Below are 18,819 nucleotides of genomic sequence, written 5' to 3'. Positions count from 1 at the left end.
TGGGTTGTGTTGAATTAAACAAGGTTGAACAAAAGAATAATATTTTATGATTAAATAATAATTAATAATAATAATTATTATCATTTTTTTTCATCCCGAAAAATAACCGTTTTTAAGACCAAATAATAAGAAAATTACAAACTTATTTATATATTTGCCCGTTTTATTGTATAAAATCCGCTTAATATTCAATAGCTAAAATTAGTCTGGTCCCTGGTTTTTCCCGTGGTTTCTGTTAATTCCGCTATCTGTAATTGATAAATTAAAAACTCAAACTTAACCCTCCACAAAAGAAAAAGAAAATAAAAAACCAAGAAACAATCAAAACAATACAAACAAGCAGTTGTTTTTCGTGAATTAAAAAAACAGAAAAAGCTTAAACAAACCAAAAAAGTAATCATTTTATTTTTATAAATCAGTTGTATTTTTTTAAATCAATAACATGCAATGTCTCCGGTTTTAGGGGTACCGAACACATAGGTTTGGGGTTTCTTTTCTCAAAATCATCGAGAAAGCAAAAGACAAATATAAACAAGAGACAAAAGAAAAATAATAATTTTAATGATTATCTTTTTCATAACACAATTTTTTGGTTTAGTAAAACAGTGAGAAAAGCAAAATGTCGATTATTTGATAACATGATATTGAGGGGGAAATGTTATTTGTATGAAAACTAAAAATAAAAAACAACAAAATTGAATCAGGGCAGTGTTGAAAAAATAGAATTAAAATATTTATTATAATAAGATCATTCGACGTTAAATTTGGGGAAAATACCACAAATTCAAATTGTGAATAGAGTTAAAACAAAGATAGTTTAAAATTATTAAAAAAAATAGAATTGATTACTATAACTTTAATTGTTTTATTGTGTAAACTGTAATAAGTTCATTGTATTTAACACAAATCTAAATTATTATTATTGATTACAGTTAGTTCGGATTCAAATGAAACAAGTCTCATAATAAATTGAATTTGTCTCAAAATAAATTAAAATTGCACCTATATTCAATTTTGTTTCAAAACAATAAAAATTTGTCTCATTACTTTGTAATTTGTCCCAATAAAAAACAAAAGTGTTTCAAAATGATATAATGTTTCAAAATAATATTAAAATGTCCTAAAAGTAAAAAAATTTGTCTCATAAATGTGTAATTTTGTTCGATAAAGATTGTAACACTCTTTAAAAAACAATAAAAATATACACACATACTCTCTTTTGATAAAACTTTAATGTTTAATTTATATTTACAACTAAAAAATACTTAAAGAACACCTCGAGCGAGTAATTTTAACGCGACTAGTCTAATGAAATAATCAACACATTTTTCAAATTATTATCATCTACTTGAAACTTCCGGTTATATTCAATAGCATATTGAATATTGTTATTTTACTCTTGTTTATATTACTTAGTATTATCTCAATAAAATTTATGTTTTTAAATATTTAGTGATACATCGTTAATATACTTTTTATATAAAGTTTTTAATAAAGACGGAAAAATAATTGTGTGCCGCTTACACATCAAGTTTTTAAGGTTTCGATGTTTCTATTGGAGTTTGTGTTGTTGGTAGTAAAGTTGTTGTTATTTGCATGTGTTGCTTTCAAAAGCATTTTATGATGGTAACTCACCAAGTTGTATTTAATCTAATTGATAATTAAAAAAAACAAAAAATTGTTCGAACTATACGAACAAATTTTACAATTTCTTAAAGTAACATATTTTTTAAGTTGTTCATTATTTAAAAGCAAGTTTTGATTTTTTAAAGTGTTATTAATTATTTAATTTCAAAATCCTTTTATCAAAAGAGAGTATGTGTGTATATTTTTATTGTTTTTTAAAGAGTGTTACAATCTTTATCGAACAAAATTACACATTTATGAGACAAATTTTTTTACTTTTAGGACATTTTAATATTATTTTGAAACATTATATCATTTTGAAACACTTTTGTTTTTTATTGGGACAAATTACAAAGTAATGAGACAAATTTTTATTGTTTTGAAACAAAATTGAATATAGGTGCAATTTTAATTTATTTTGAGACAAATTCAATTTATTATGAGACTTGTTTCATTTGAATCCGAACTAACTGTAACATATTATAATTATTATAATTATTATAATTTTAAAAACAATTCAAACCAAACCCACCATAAGCACAATTCAATTACTCTTTAATATTTTTTCGTCCTTTTGAATTGAATTACCATAGATTTTCAAAAATTATGGGTTTATATATTATTAAACTATAATAAAACAATAAAAGTATTAGACTATGATATATCAAATTATATTAAAGTCAAATCATATTATTTAAAATAAAAATGCGTATTTGTTAATCCAAAAATGCATTTATTGTTACATTTCAATAATATTGAAACAAAAAGTAGCATTTTTGTGTATTGTGTGGCATTGCTTGGTAATTGATTATTCCCGACTTTGTATTTAAAAAATACCATATTGTTTTATATCCCATTGAACCCGAAAAACAAAACAATTGTTCAACGATGCAAATAACTTTATTTTACTCCATTAAAAAGTTACATAAAATGTGTCCAAATAATATCATTAATTTTTGCTAAACCCTTTTACAAAAATAATTGTATAAATTATTACCCAAAAATGTTTGATAGATGGTTTTCTTCTTTACAATTCACAAGATAATATCAACATTTCCGACTTTCTGGGACAAAAAACAAAAACACCAACTCAAAAATGTAATAATTATTAAAAAGCGTTTAATTTACCAAAGATTATTTTGAAAAAAGCACATTTGTTTCTAATCGTGTTGTTGTGACAAAACTAAATATTAATCACCATATTATGTCTGTTTTGGGATCATAGATTGTTTCTGTTTGTCATTGATCAAATCCCAAAATATTAGTATAATCATGGCCAAATCAAACAAAATATTGTATAGTATATTTACTAAAAATATAGTATTAATTATCGCTTTGAAAAATAGTAATTTTTATTGGTTTTGTCCATTCTCTTGTTTTTTCCTTTGTAAAATGAATTTTTTTAATTGTTTTCCAAATTATCATTTTGCCTCAATATGCTTGTTATTTTGCCATTTCTTTTATTCGTTTACAATTATACATAATCTTTATACTCTTTTTTTCTTGTTTTCCCCGAAAAAAATAGAGAAAAAAGTAATTATAATCATTTTCTTACGAATAATTATTAAAAAATAAACCAAGTTTTATCGAATTTTGGAAAACCCAAGTGTTTTGTTATTCTTTTATCGATACATGTTTTTATATTTTGTTCTTTGGACTTTGTTGGGTCGAGACTTTTATCAAAATTAGTTGTTACACGTCATATTTTTCTAAAATTATTTATATGATTTTCAAAAATATACCTTTTGTATAATATAAACAAGTTGTTCTTCAATTGGAAATTTAATAATTGATTTTTTCAAAGTTTATCCAGTTATCTAATTAAATTCAACACATTTATCTTCAAAATGAATGAAAATATACAACTTTTTAAGGTTAATTTTTTGATAATCGACGTATTTTCAAGTAAGTCACTCCAACGATAATCGTTTACAAACTGACACATCGTGATATCATAAAAATTTGAAACTTTAATATATTATCTTTTTCTTCAAATTTGTTTATTTTATCATCTGTAATTAATTAAAATACCAAGTTAAAATTCAACTAAATTTTAATGATCAACATATTTACTCGATATTAACCAGGCGTCTCAAATTTTTGCTTTTCAGTATTTAGAGATCAAACTGGTATTATTTGTAATTTTTTAACAAGAAAAAATAATTGTCAAATAAAATAGTTTTTGGTATCATTTGGTTAAGTTATTCCTTAATTGGAATTTAAATTTTTAATTTGGCAAAAATAATTTTTGGTAAAACGTTATAATAAACTAAAATGTTTTTAAATTGGGAAAAATAAACTTTTTGAATTGAATTGTTTAATTTTTAATACAAAAGGCAATCCACTATAAACAACATACATAATTAAAATCATTAATTAATATATATTATATACAAACGATGATTGTCAAACCCATTTTTACTTTAAATATATTATAATATCAATGTCAATTTAATATGAATATAAAAAACTCAGAGTGTGTTAAGTGTATTTTACATTTTATTTTTTATTTATAAATTGTAATTATATAAACATGTTGTGGATGTACCACATGTTGTTTCATGTTACTTATTACAATGATAAACTCAAACAATAAAAAATGAAATGTAATTTTAATAAAATTGTGTATTTTTATTGTTAACTTTACGACAACAGGGAAATCGATTTAACATTTAATGTGCATGTGTGTGAGCCACAAATCAGAACCCAAAATTGTTGAGACTTATGATATTTTTCGATTTTCATTTAAGCTTTCTGTTTGATGTTATATATTTACACACTTGAAACTTGTCAAGCTTAATTTTAAGCTGTTTTCAAAATGAAAGTGTAGCAATAAAAGTAGAACCTTATACACCAACTAGTGTGATGAAATAATTGAAAATTGGCATTTGATGGGTGCCCCATTTTACAATATTGTGAGTGTTGTGGTGTTAACAAAATAAACCTGTTTACTGTTGAGTCTTGTAATATGAAAAATTATAAAATGATAGTCAAGAACAATAATTGTATATAATATCTCACTTATTAGTATTTATAAACAAATAGTTTTTGCATGAAAAATGAGGATATCCAAGGAGTTACATAACGAAATAAATAAAAATTGTTTTTATTTGATTTTTCTTTTCAACAGAATATCAAACCGATTACACAAAAATTATAATGAATATTTGACAAAACAATGTCATTAACGGTTGTTATTCAATGTAATTTTTATTTAACAATCAAAGTTATATTCAAAATATCATATATGTGTTATTAATTTATTTAATCATTTAATCACGTTGATAACTTTGTTATGTGAATATTTAAAAACACTTTATTTTAAAAGTTAATTGATTTGGATTTTTCTGCTTATCAATAAATTATTTTTGTGATAAATAATTTTAAATATTAATATACTGATTTTTTATTAAATACAGCTTTTATTGCCAAAAACGTGTGGTATTCACCAAATACATTATTGTTATTTCCATATTTATTACATATTTACAATATTGTTAATTGTGTTTTTCCTGTTTTTGGATTAAATATGTCAAGTCTGTGAAATACACACATAATTATTATTTACATTTTTAACCTTTTATGTGATACATCGATGTTATTATTAAACATTCAAAACAACATCAAATATATCAATTGTTGTGTATTGTCTAACCAATGTGTTACACTCTTTTGTTGATTTTTGTTAATTACCCGAAGCAAGTGCCGCTCAATAGATAACACCGTTTGTATATTTGACGTGATTTAAATATGTTATATCAAAATGTGAATTCAATCGAGCAAATAACTCACAAGATAATTATTAAAAAAAAATAAAATTGATAAAATAGTGTGGATAATTTAAATTGTAAAAAAATATAAAAATAAATTTGATTTTTTATCCTTTTTGAAAATATAGACATAATTAAATCATAACAATTAAATTTTTCTGCTTTTTGATTGTTTTATATTTTTTGATATTCAAAGTATTTTTTTGAATAAAAAAAATATGATGACTTATTTTATGGGTTAGAATAATTATGTTTTTAAAAATGAAAAAATATTATTAAATAATAGTTTTTAATATATATTTAAATGGTAAAAACTTGGTGACGTGGGTATTTTCGAGTAAAAAATGGAGCCGCCTGATATTAACAATTAATCGAATTACTTTATTAAATTAAACTGAATTACGTCAATCATATCTAAAATGTATTTTAATATAAATAATGAAATACATTTACTCAATATTTTAATCGTAATAAAATTATGTGAAACTGTTGTTTTTATTTTTTAGTGTTAAAAATGATTTTCTTTGTTTCTAAAAATAGTAAAAATAAGGACGATTTTATGGATAAGAAAAAATAACAGAAAGAAAGAATAAATTTTAAAATAATAATAAGGTTATACACTTTTTTGTTTCAATTTAACATGGGAATTATTATTTTTCATATAACCACACCAAATTGAAATATATAAAATTTAAATATCTCAGGTAATAATTGCATTTTTACCTCTAATTGAAGGGAATGACGAATTAATGAAAAGAGTTTTTTCTTTGTCAAGTGATTTTTCAGCCTTCTGTATAGAGTTGATGGAAAAAAGTCCGGCTTGATAAAAAAGTATGGCTCTTTATTTGACTATAGTAAAATATAATATTGTTAATTATAAATGAAAAACATTTTGTTTTTTCGAAAAAAACAAAATATTAAAAATAAATTATTTAAAAAGATAAAACTATAAAATTATATATGGAAAAAGAAATTGAACTCGTGATGAATGAATTTGTTATTTTGAAAAACAAAGTTGTTATTTCAAATACAAAAACTGAAATTGAATTGCAAAGTGCTCAATTCGCTTTACTAAATCAAAAGCAAATGAATTACTACAGTGAATTGATTGAAAAAAGAAAAACTCACGTAAACAACATACTTTTGTTACTCAAAGGGATGGAGCACAAACCAATTAATTGGTTAACAACATTCAGTCGATTCTACACAATGCAACAATAAAAACCATTATTTCTGCATTTCGAGGCGGCTGGTTTGTTACAGCAACCGATTCCAATTGTCAAAATATCGTTCACGTGAGTCCGCAAAATGCCGTGAAAATTAAAAAAGGAATTGTCGCTCCTTCAATGCCACCTCAAACAGGAAAAACCAGTAAAACCTTTCATGTAAATGAACCAAAATGTAAAAAAGACTGAGAACCAACACAAGAAGTTTCTAAACTGCGTTTGTGTTAAGTACAATTTCGGGATTTGAGCACTAAAAAAGCATGTCTCGATATTTTAATTGAATTGTTCGTTCGGCTCGTTTGTAATTTGAATTTTAATAATAATAAAAAAGAAACAAAATACAAATAGTTGTTTATTATAAAAATAGTTTATCTTATCGAGCCGGACTTTTTTCCACCAACTCTAGTTATTACTCATATTCCTACTTATATTGAAACCAAGTTTGTAATTAAAAATTGATTTGTTTTAATTTTTGAAATGTTAACAAAATCCCCTTACGTTGGTTATCAAACCTTAATAAAAATTACACTGATATTTAAAAATAGAATTTTGTCATACCTTTTTTCTTTGTTAATTGATTATCCAGCTTTCTGTAACTACAGATAGTAGAAAATTTGGGTGTCAAAAATAAATTGGGTGTCAGATTGATTTTGAGTTATTTAATGGTTTTTATATTTTTTTGTGAGGGGAAAAAATAAAAAAACGAAACCCATTTTTTACATTAACTAATCCCTAATTTATTTGACACCCAATTTATTCCTGACACCTTATTTTTCTACTATCTGTACTTAGTTTTTGGGTTACTTTTCAAATGGTACAATTTTTACACAAATGGTTGTCTGACTATCGGTATGTTTGAAAGTTAACAAAATAAAACTATTATACAAAAAATATTTTTTTATTAGGTCTTATTTGACCAAACTTTTAAAAAAAATCATTATTGCCCATTTTTTGTAGAAAAATCATTTGAAAAATAATACTATATATTTGGTTCATATAAAAGTAATTCCAATTAGATTATTTTTACCAGTTTCTTTTTTTAATAAAAAAAAATACCGAATTGTATACTTATTAATCAATTCAACTCGAAAGATTTAACAATTTAAGGGGTCAAGTATATTTAATAAGTCACTTTGAAAATATATACTATATTGATAGCTACAATTTTATTTTTGTTAATTTAATTACAGTTAACGGAAAAAGGCGGATGCTAATCTAATAATTAATCAATTTAATATTATTAATAATAAATAATTAATATAAATATATTTTGGTTTTTTCATTCTATTTATTTTTTGATTAATAATTTATATTAAAATTAATAGTAATTTTATTATTTTTTAATTGAAATTAACCAATAGTTACAAGCATCCTCCTTTTTCGAGCATCCCCATATTTCCTCCTACTGTATAGTTGTTATACATATTTACATTTATTTTGTGTGTTTTTTCTGTCGTACAATATTTAGAAAAACAAACCTCTAATATTTCAATATAAACAATATTCGACAGTTTAAAAAGTCGAATCATACTAACAATGTTTTCGATTTTTCTAAACCCGACTTTTATATTAATATTAATTTAGATAAAATAATACTATTTATTTATAATTGAATAGATTTTCAACAAAAATATCTAAAATATTATATTTTCATTACCAGCAAAAAATTAAACAAATTAACATATCATAGTAAAATAACAATGTACATAGTAAACAAAATACAATAAATTTTGAATAATCGTTTTTAAAGACAATAGCTTACTTATTGTTGTCCGAAATAAATAAAAGAGTTTGTTGTAAAACGTTGTACCAGTCTCCAAAACTATCATTTTTATCAATTTATAAACCAAAAAATGTTAAAATGGGAATTAAAAAAATTGATAAAATTAAAAAAATTTTAAAACACTGTTTTTATTTCGTATTATGAACAAAATCCCGATATTTTCCAATTATCATTGATAATAAAACCAGTACAATGTTGGCAAGATACTCTATTCTAATACTAAAAATGTTGATTTTGAATTTGAACTCCTAAACAAATTATGATTCGAAGTATTTATTTTTTCAATCTATGTGCATTTCTAATACTTGGACTGTTCGTTATTCTAATTGGTTTGCCTCTCGTTACGAATCCAAAATCGAGACTTTCTTACTTAATTTCCGAAAACCAAGTCGACACCAAAAAACAAGTACATGCAACTCCACAAATCAACGAAGAATCAGATGTCAGTCCTGAACAATTTAAAGACGATAACGACTCTGTTACAACTTTCACAGAACAACAACTCAAAGAATACAACAAGAACTTTCCTGATAAATATTTTGAACAACATGATGAAGACGTTGATGTTTTTAAGTTCAAAACAGAAGGAGAACAAGACAGGGTTGAGGAAAAAAGGTGGCACAAAAAGGCACTTTCGAAATGCAAATATTGCAACAAATTCCCAAATAATCAGACTGAAATTGACATGAAAAAGATGTATGTCATTCCAAATATGTGTCATGGCCGCATCGATGCCGTGTGGATATGGGTGAATGGCAGTGACCCAAAATGGCGTAACGATTTAAGTCGATATGAAGATAAAATAGACTTTAACAGATATCGAGACTCAAGAGTTTTAAAATACTCAATGAGAAGTGTCTCAAAGTACTTGCCATACATTAAACACTACTTTTTAGTCACCGCCGACCAAGTCCCCGACTTTATTGAGTCGCCCGGTAATTTGACACATTTTCGAATCATTAAAAATGAGATAACACTTGAGGTGATACCACACAAAGATCTTATCAATAACACAATTTTGCCAACATTCAATTCTGAAGCAATCGAAACGTATTTGTTCAAAATCCCAAATTTGTCTGAGTGCTTTGTGTTTCTTGGAGACGACTTTTTCTTCTATCGACCAACACCACCAGACTATTATTTTAAAGGAGAAAAACTTGTGATACACACAGAACAAAAGGTGCCAGCTGATAGAAAACCATTTGAGAAAAATCAATACATGACTTGCATGTTTTATTCTAACAAACTTATTAACACGTATTTTGGAAAAGATCCAAACCACAAAAATATGATCATGTCACACACACCACATATGTTCAGAAAAAGTATTTTAAAAGACGTCGAACAGGCGTTTTTGAATGAAATTAATAAACAAAGAAATTCAAAAATGAGGAGGTGGAACAGCACTAATTGGGGGTTTTTGTTCGGGAATTATGTTGCGTCAAAGGGGCTTGGTGAATACTCAATTCATGATAACAAATGTTATTTTTTTATGGTTCGAAACAACCATATTAACAACGTCATGGAGAAAATAATAGTAATTGAAACGGAACCTTATACACTTGGTGTAAACGACGAGATGAATGACAAATTCTTTGAAAAGGAGATGAGATATATCCACAGGTGGTTAGAAACTAAATACATAAACAAGACAGTGTTTGAAAGGTAAATAAATGTTGTGACGTGGGTTGTTTTGTGTAATTTTATAATTCAAAATGAATGTTTCAACCAAAGCTAAAAACTTTATTCATATTGGCGTTTTTTCAAAAATAAAAATATCATTTTATTATTTTTAAATAAAATAAATACTACAATCTTTATAACAAAAAAATAACGCCCAATTATAAAATAAAAATAATATAAAATAAACAAATTATTTTTGGTTAAATGTTTTTCAAATTATGTGTTCAAAACACAGTAATAATTAAATTAAGTGTCTCAAATGAATTGATTTAAAAGTGTATTAAAATACAATTTATTGCCAGAAAAAACAAAAAGTAATTTAACCAATTAAATCAATAAAATAATATTAAAAATACTTTATACAACTTAATGTGTTGCACTTATTATATACATTAAAAAATCATATTTATTTTGTCTATTTAAAAAGTTATTATTAAATTTATTCCATATTTCTGTCATTATAATATTTTGTTTACATTTTTTGAATTGAACTTAAAAAATACATTTAATTATTTAATTTGCACTGTTAAAACATACTTTAAATGTATTTATACTTGTATTCATTTTGTACTCCTTTTTGCAATAAGTTGTTATTTTCTTCTTCACTTTAAAAAAAGGTACAAAAAGAATATTGTTGGTTTTTGATATAAATAATTAATGACATAATATTCTAATAATAAAAATTTTAACTGTCATTATATTTAATATATTTTTAAAAACTAAAAAAATACACAATTTTTTATTTTTTATTGTTTGTTATTAAAACATCTTATTTACTTACAAATTTGTTTAATCCTTATTTTTTTAAAAAACTTGCTGTTTTTGAATACCTTTATTTCTCCCCTTATTACCCACTTTTGTAAACATTGTGGTTTTATCACATTTACGAAAGTAATAAATATTTTTCACATTGGTAAATATGATAAAATTTTATAATTCCAACTTTAAAATACCAAATACAGTAAGACCTCGATTATTTCCATTTTTTTTATTTTAAAAACCTTGACACTTTCCAAATTGAAGATTTTGAATTTTTTAGTAAATTGTTATATCAGCTAATAATTAAATTAACTAACTTAAGATTACCTCGCATTTTTCCAAAAAACTTCAAACAACCAATCAGATCTTTGAATTTGTCAGGTTTGGAAAATGTCAAGGTTTGGAAATAATCGAGGTCTTACTGTAGTAATTATCTTTAACTAACACAAAACAATCAATTATCATCAAAGTACGTTTTAATTGTTTCCACGACAACTTCAATTTGTATTCTTGTTGCCAACTGTTGTTTATAATATTAAACAAATTAACAGGTATCGAGTCTATTCGCTTCAATCGTTTTCCTGACGAAATGAATTCGGCTATTTTCCATGGAAACTTAAATTTTTCTTGTAAATATGGGTCTATCCATGAAATTGTCTCGTACATAGTAATTGCAAATGAAAACACGTCGGCTGGTTTTTTGTAGTGTTGTTTATTCAATATTTCAAACGCCATATAGACTGGTGTTCCAATACCTTTAGTAAATGTCATGTTGGTCATCATCATATTGACGTTTCTTGCACTTCCAAAGTCGGTCAATTTTGCATTGACATCATCGTTCAGTTCAATTGAGAAGACAAGAATGTTGTCTGGTTTGATGTCTCTGTGTAATATCCCATTTGTGTGTAAATACAAAATCCCTTTTGCTGCATCCAACAGCATTTTGACACGCAACTTCATATCGATGTCATCACTCTTTTTGTGTTTTATCAAGTCCTGTAAACTCCCATATTCTGCAAATTCAGAAACCATGCAAATGTGACTTGGAATAAACACAGCGCCATAGAAGTGAACAATATACTCATTTCTGAACTTGTCTAACATTGCAACTTCCTTCTCAAACTCTTTCATTAATTTGTTATCATCATTACTGTTTTTCATCTTTTTGATGGCTACTGTGTTTCCTCTGAATGTGCCTTTAAACACAACACCATAAGAGCCTTCACCAAGTTTTTTCTCTTCTATCAACTCGTCGTAATCAAGTCTTGTTGATTGTTTTGTCACTCCTTTGATAGTAATTGAGTTATAACATTCTTTTCCGTTTTTAATATTTTTAGAAACAATTTGAATGGTATCAGTGATATGACAAGTACACTGTGGTGTTAAATATATTGAAAATTCGCAAGCAAACCCACTTTTCAACACAACTATTTCTGGATCAAATCTGATTGTTAATTTGTTGTTTTTTGAAGAAATTGTGAATTGAATTTTAACAACATTTTTCGATGAATTTCCAACACAAAAAGTCTGTTTGGTTTCTTCATTAACTGGCATTTCTTCGATGTCTGAATTAAAATCAATTTCTTTACTCTGCACGCTTATTCCCCCACGAAGTAATATGAAATTAACATTTGATAATTTCATTGCAAATATAGTTGTCGTCTTTTCAACTTCTTTTTGATGAAGATGTGCCAGAATTGTTCTTATAATCAAAACTATCACAATAAACATGACGACAAAAATGACTATAATAACCAACACAGATATTAATATGACCCACCACACCACTTTAGTTTCACAATATTTCCCTTCTAAATTGGGTGAATTCTAAAATTCACATGTTGTGCATTGTGAATTTGTAATTTCAAGACATTTTGAAATGGAAATTAGATTAAGATATTTATCATTTGAAGATAAAACCATATCAGAAGAACAAGTCACACATATCGTTTGTGAAGAACACGCTTTACAATTCTCATCACACTTGTCACATTCGTTTCCATTGATTTGAAAATAGTGTTCTGAACATTTTGAACAACCTTTTGATGTTACATTATCACATCCAACTAAACACGATTGTGGAAGGCAATCTCCACTTTTAGTTCTATAATTCGTTGAGTTACAAAAAAAGACATGTATTATTGTTATTACACGTTTCACATTTAACATCACAATCATAACAGTCAAGACCAACTCTGTAATACCCATTTTTACAAATTACACACCCTCCATCTTTTGAAAAAGAGCCGCATTTATATTTTATGTTATCATTTGTTTCACATTTGTAATTAGTTAGGAAATATTCATTTGTACAACTTAGACACTTTCTCGAATTGGAAATACAAGTCAAACAATTGTCATCACAACGTTCACAACTTTGAGTTTCTGTAAGATAAAAACCATTTTCACATGATGTACAACCTAATGTGTTTGACAACAAGCAATGTAAGTCATTTAACAATTGACATGTATTATTAAAAATATGATAATTTTGTTTGCATTCAATACACTTGTTGTTTGTGGTATACAGACAGTCTGGTATATCAACTGAACATCTCACATTGGACTCATTTTTGTTGTCACATATTTTAATATCACATTTTCCATTTGGTGTCATTTCACTTGTTGACTGACACTTCGTCGTTCTTCCATTTTCACACCACAATGAGTTGGAGTATGTGTCTGTGCAATTTTTACACGTCGATGAATTGATATAAAACCCTTTGTTACACGAAACAATGGTGTGTTCGCTTGAAATTGAAATGTTGGAATCTTTTTCAATACAATAACCATTTATATTAATCAAATGTTTGTTGTAATCACACAAATGGCATTTTCCATCAAACTCAATTATAGCACAGTTGTTTATCAGACTACACGTACCATTTGTTTGTAAATAATATCCCTTGGAACAAAACAGACACCGATTTGCTTTTGTATATAAACAATTTGTTATATTAACACACTTCCCGCTTTCTAAAGAATACGAAGAATGACATTGAACACAAGAATTTCTATTTAATGGACAATACTTACAATTTGTATCACTACACTCTATTGTTGAATAACATGAATGATTAGTTTTATTGTACATTAATGGGTATTCACAATTTGGATACAAAATTGGTGTTAATATGTAATTCTTGTTTAAAGCGGCACGAAATGTGATTCCCTCATGATATAAATTTGTTTCTGAAATAAATAAAACATTTTTTGATAAGTTCATTGTTGATATTTCAGTGACTTTGTTTGCTAAAATACCAACAACAAAATTGTCAGTTTTATAAAACGAAATTTGTGTATCAAATATTGTGGCACTTTCATCCGAATACAACTCAGCTTGTTTTTGGTATCTTTTCAATACCATTGTGTCACTTTTTGTTGTGTCTTCAATCAAAATTGAAGTCACATTATACAACAGTGTGATGTACCAATCAACGTCATTTCCAAGAGGACAGTATGGTTCCGTATAACTCCATCTTTTTGTTGATAAATCGACTTTACTCAAATGGCAAAATATTTTTTTCTGAACTCCCCATACGAGTCAATTTGCCATTTAATAATTTTGACGTGCCATTTATACTTCCAGAATAAACATTGTCAGTATAAATCAAATCAAAATCATTAGTCGCTGTAATAGTAAAATTTCTTTGTTCGAAGTTACGAGTGATGAATAGTGGGATATCACGAATTGTTCGAGAAGAAACGTCTAAAATGCATAAAGACAAGTTGACGTTAGTATGAGTTATTATTAACGAGTCTTGTCCAAAAAATACAAACCCATTTGCACAACCAAAATTGTCTGCTTCTATTTTTGGGATATCTTCTTTGTGATCAGATATACCACTTATATACAAGTTTCCTTTTATAATTGTCACATTAGAAGAAGTCAGAGAAGCGCCTTGATACACTTTTAAACCACCTTTGTAATACTTTTGTGTATCTGTTGGCGGTTGATATTCAAAAGCATCATGTATTTTGACAAACCCACCGATATACATTTTAGAGTATTGATCCATCAATAATGTACTGTTATCTGTTATATACAAAACATTTTGAGTCTCAATCAATGCAGATCCATTCATTTCAAAAGAACTATTTCCATTCATATAAACTGAGTCGTGTGTTTTTAAAGTACAATTATTATTAAAAAATACACTAAAATTACCATTAAATGTGAGAAACTGAGTGGAATTTATCATTGAATTTCCTTGCATTATCAAAGTCGTGTTGTAATCAGTAACAAGTGTCCCAAAGATTTTAAAAATTGAACTTTCGTTCATATTCAACGTTTTAAATATATATGACTGACCACCAACCACAACGTTTCCATTTGTTGTTATTGCTGAGTGTCCCATTATATAAATTTGAGTATCATCAGATAATATAACATCTCCTTTAACTGAACCATTAGAATTGTCTTTCAGAACGAAAAGTGAATTCATTTCTAACTTGTCCTGGCAAGATAATGTTGCATTTCCATTCATTTCAAATATTTTAGAAGATAATGAACATTGGTTAGCTTCGATTTTTGTGTTATCATTCATTATAGTTGTTCCTTCGTTTTCATGAGAGAGTTTTCTATTCACTGTTAATATTGCCTGATTTGTCAAACTGATATTCCCATTTAAAGAACAATAGATATAAATATTGATTTTAGAATTGTCTGTCATAAACAAAGATGTGTTTTTGTCAAACAATTTTAAGATGGAACAATTTATTATAGAAGTACCACTTGTTGTTATGCTTGTATTATTGTACACATTTAAAGTTCCTGTTATAATATTAACACTACCCATTTGGAGATTGGAATTATTTTTTAAAATAATTTTGACATTGTCATAAAAATTGATTTGTAAGCTAGTGTTAAGTAAAGAGTTATCTTCAAATGTTAAAAAAGAATTTCCAGTTGCTGTTATTCCACTATTAATTTGAAAGTATGAATTTCCCTTCATTGTTAGTTTTGAGTAATTTTTTAAATATAACATTCTTGATAACACAACATTTGAATTATCTTCCATCAGTAGAGTGGTGTAGTTTTTCATATCTATTGAAGTAAAATTTGTACAAGAGGATCTATTTTTAAAATTAATAACAGATTTTTCAGATAAAAATATTGTTGATGTTGAATCTGAACTATTGGTTGTTATTTTAGAACGTCCATTTAATGTAGTTATTGTACTACCATTCAAGAAAACATGAGTGCTAATTGTTAAATAAATAGAACTGTTTGTCATGTTGAGGAAACAGTTTTCAGTCAAAATTAATGCGTTAACATTAATAAAACTGGAATATGGTTCCATCACAATTTGCGAATAACCATGCGCTATTATTTGATAATTATTATTTTGTGGTTCATTGTTGTAACAATTAATACTGGAATTGTGGCTCATTGTAAACGTAAATTTTGTTGTGTTATTTTCTAGTCCAATTAACAAATTGTTTTGCAATAGACAATATGAAGAGTGTGTGTATGTTGTTGTAATTTGGGTTAAATAACAGTTTTGTCCATAAACAGCAAGTAGAATAAATACAATAAAACACATCAGTCTATATTTCTTTATATATTTTCAGTTTGTTTATAATATGCATTATTCATAACAATTAATACATTAACATTTTATATAAAAATTATATAAGAACAATACATATATAAATCTTTAAATAAATTAAAGCCAATAAAGTGTTTAAGAATTTATTATTCAAAAAAATAAAAAGAAATAACATTCAAATTATATTTTGTCGAAAACTCGACAAAATGCGTAGAGTCAGTCTAACAACGTTATCTGTTCGGAAACGTAATCTGATCAAAATGAAATGGCTGTATTTTTGTACAAAAAATGGGAATCGTGTAAAACACAAAAAAATGTGAAAAAATTGTAACAATGAGATGGGTTGTTTAGAATGGTTTCCCGTAAATATTTACATGGTTTGGTCCAAAAAGTACCAGATATCGTTTCTGAGCAGATAACGTTGTTAGACTGACAATATAAAAATATTAAAAACAATTTTGTTCTTAAGACATTACGAAAATTGAATAAATCAAAAATTTTACTCTTTAATATAATTAGTAATGTTTTACGTTTATTTTACACACATTTTCAATAAAAACTTATATTTTGTTATCGTCATATTGTTGTTTTTAGCTTTTTAGTTGGTTAGTTTTGCATTCATTATCGATCACCTTTCAGAGAAGAAACAAATGTTTTGTCTGTTTTGTTTTTCTGTCTAAATTGTTATTTTCAAGCATACACAATACTGATCACAACACATCAATTCTAATTTTTATTTTTTTATGTTTTGGTTATCTCCAATACTGTTGTTTATTTATTAATAAATTCTGCAACAATTAACAAGTTGTTGCAGAATTTATTAACTTGGATAAAAGTTAATAAATATATTAAAAGGATACATTAACTCTTCCGGTATTAAAAAATTATTATTTTTTATATAAAAATTTCAAAAAATAATTTCACTTTTCGAAAAAAATGAAAATAGAACAACTTAAAAACTTTCATTTTCTCAGTCAGAGGAAAGAAGGTTGTTGAAGGGAATACACTAGCATCACCATTAACAATTCCAACTTAAAGTAATCAAGAAATCCTTTTCAATTCTAAAATTTTGTCTATTTAATATTAAAATAACTAATTAATTATAATGCAAAAATGATAATAATTTCTAACACATTTTTGTAAATCAACAATAAAATTAAGTCTATTGTTTATTATAAACAAAGTTTCTTTTTGTCCATTTTCAAAAAAATACACATCTATTTGTCTATAATCATAAAATGACATTTTTTTACTTTATAATATTCAATTGATTAGCACTTAAAGTTTGGTTATTGTTATAAAAGCAAAAAGTGATAATAATAATAATAATAATAATAATAATAATAATAATAATAATAATAATAATAATAATAATAATAATAATAATAATAATAATAATAATAATAATAATAATAATAATAATAATAATAATAATAATAATAATAATAATAATAATAATAATAATAATAATAATAATAATAATAATAATAATAATAATAATAATAATAATAATAATAATAATAGTTGTTTGTTATAAAATATAGTTAATTTTTTCCACCTTCATTTCATTGTTTTTATGATAAAAAAAATAAAAAATATTTTATGTTGTTAAATCAAATTTATTATTGATTACAGTTAGTTCGGATTCAAATGAAACAAGTCTCATAATAAATTGAATTTGTCTCAAAATAAATTAAAATTGCACCTATATTCAATTTTGTTTCAAAACAATAAAAATTTGTCTCATTACTTTGTAATTTGTCCCAATAAAAAACAAAAGTGTTTCAAAATGATATAATGTTTCAAAATAATATTAAAATGTCCTAAAAGTAAAAAAATTTGTCTCATAAATGTGTAATTTTGTTCGATAAAGATTGTAACACTCTTTAAAAAACAATAAAAATATACACACATACTCTCTTTTGATAAAAGGATTTTGAAATTAAATAATTAATAACACTTTAAAAAATCAAAACTTGCTTTTAAATAATGAACAACTTAAAAAATATGTTACTTTAAGAAATTGTAAAATTTGTTCGTATAGTTCGAACAATTTTTTGTTTTTTTTAATTATCAATTAGATTAAATACAACTTGGTGAGTTACCATCATAAAATGCTTTTGAAAGCAACACATGCAAATAACAACAACTTTACTACCAACAACACAAACTCCAATAGAAACATCGAAACCTTAAAAACTTGATGTGTAAGCGGCACACAATTATTTTTCCGTCTTTATTAAAAACTTTATATAAAAAGTATATTAACGATGTATCACTAAATATTTAAAAACATAAATTTTATTGAGATAATACTAAGTAATATAAACAAGAGTAAAATAACAATATTCAATATGCTATTGAATATAACCGGAAGTTTCAAGTAGATGATAATAATTTGAAAAATGTGTTGATTATTT

The 18,819-nt window shown here is 25.2% G+C and overlaps 2 protein-coding genes across 2 annotated transcripts; one reads left to right on the top strand and one right to left on the bottom strand.

Annotated features, from left to right (window-relative positions):
- Positions 1-8,664: 8,664 nt before the first annotated feature.
- On the top strand, positions 8,665-10,074 carry EIN_507750 (capsular polysaccharide phosphotransferase cps12A, putative; the record flags this gene model as incomplete). The annotated part of the gene is made up of 1 exon (XM_004259577.1): positions 8,665-10,074. One exon carries the CDS (start codon positions 8,665-8,667, stop codon positions 10,072-10,074), a length of 1,410 nt encoding a protein of 469 aa, XP_004259625.1.
- Positions 10,075-11,240: 1,166 nt separating this feature from the next.
- Positions 11,241-12,578, bottom strand: EIN_507740 (tyrosine protein kinase, putative; the record flags this gene model as incomplete). Its single annotated transcript, XM_004259576.1, has 1 exon — positions 11,241-12,578. One exon carries the CDS (start codon positions 12,576-12,578, stop codon positions 11,241-11,243), a length of 1,338 nt encoding a protein of 445 aa, XP_004259624.1.
- Between the last annotated feature and the right edge of the window lie 6,241 nt (positions 12,579-18,819).

Source organism: Entamoeba invadens (genome assembly GCF_000330505.1).
Source record: "Entamoeba invadens IP1 unplaced genomic scaffold scaff_1105074724819, whole genome shotgun sequence".
Lineage (NCBI taxonomy): Eukaryota > Evosea > Mastigamoebida > Endamoebidae > Entamoeba > Entamoeba invadens.
This window is presented reverse-complemented; position numbering and strand designations above follow the sequence as displayed.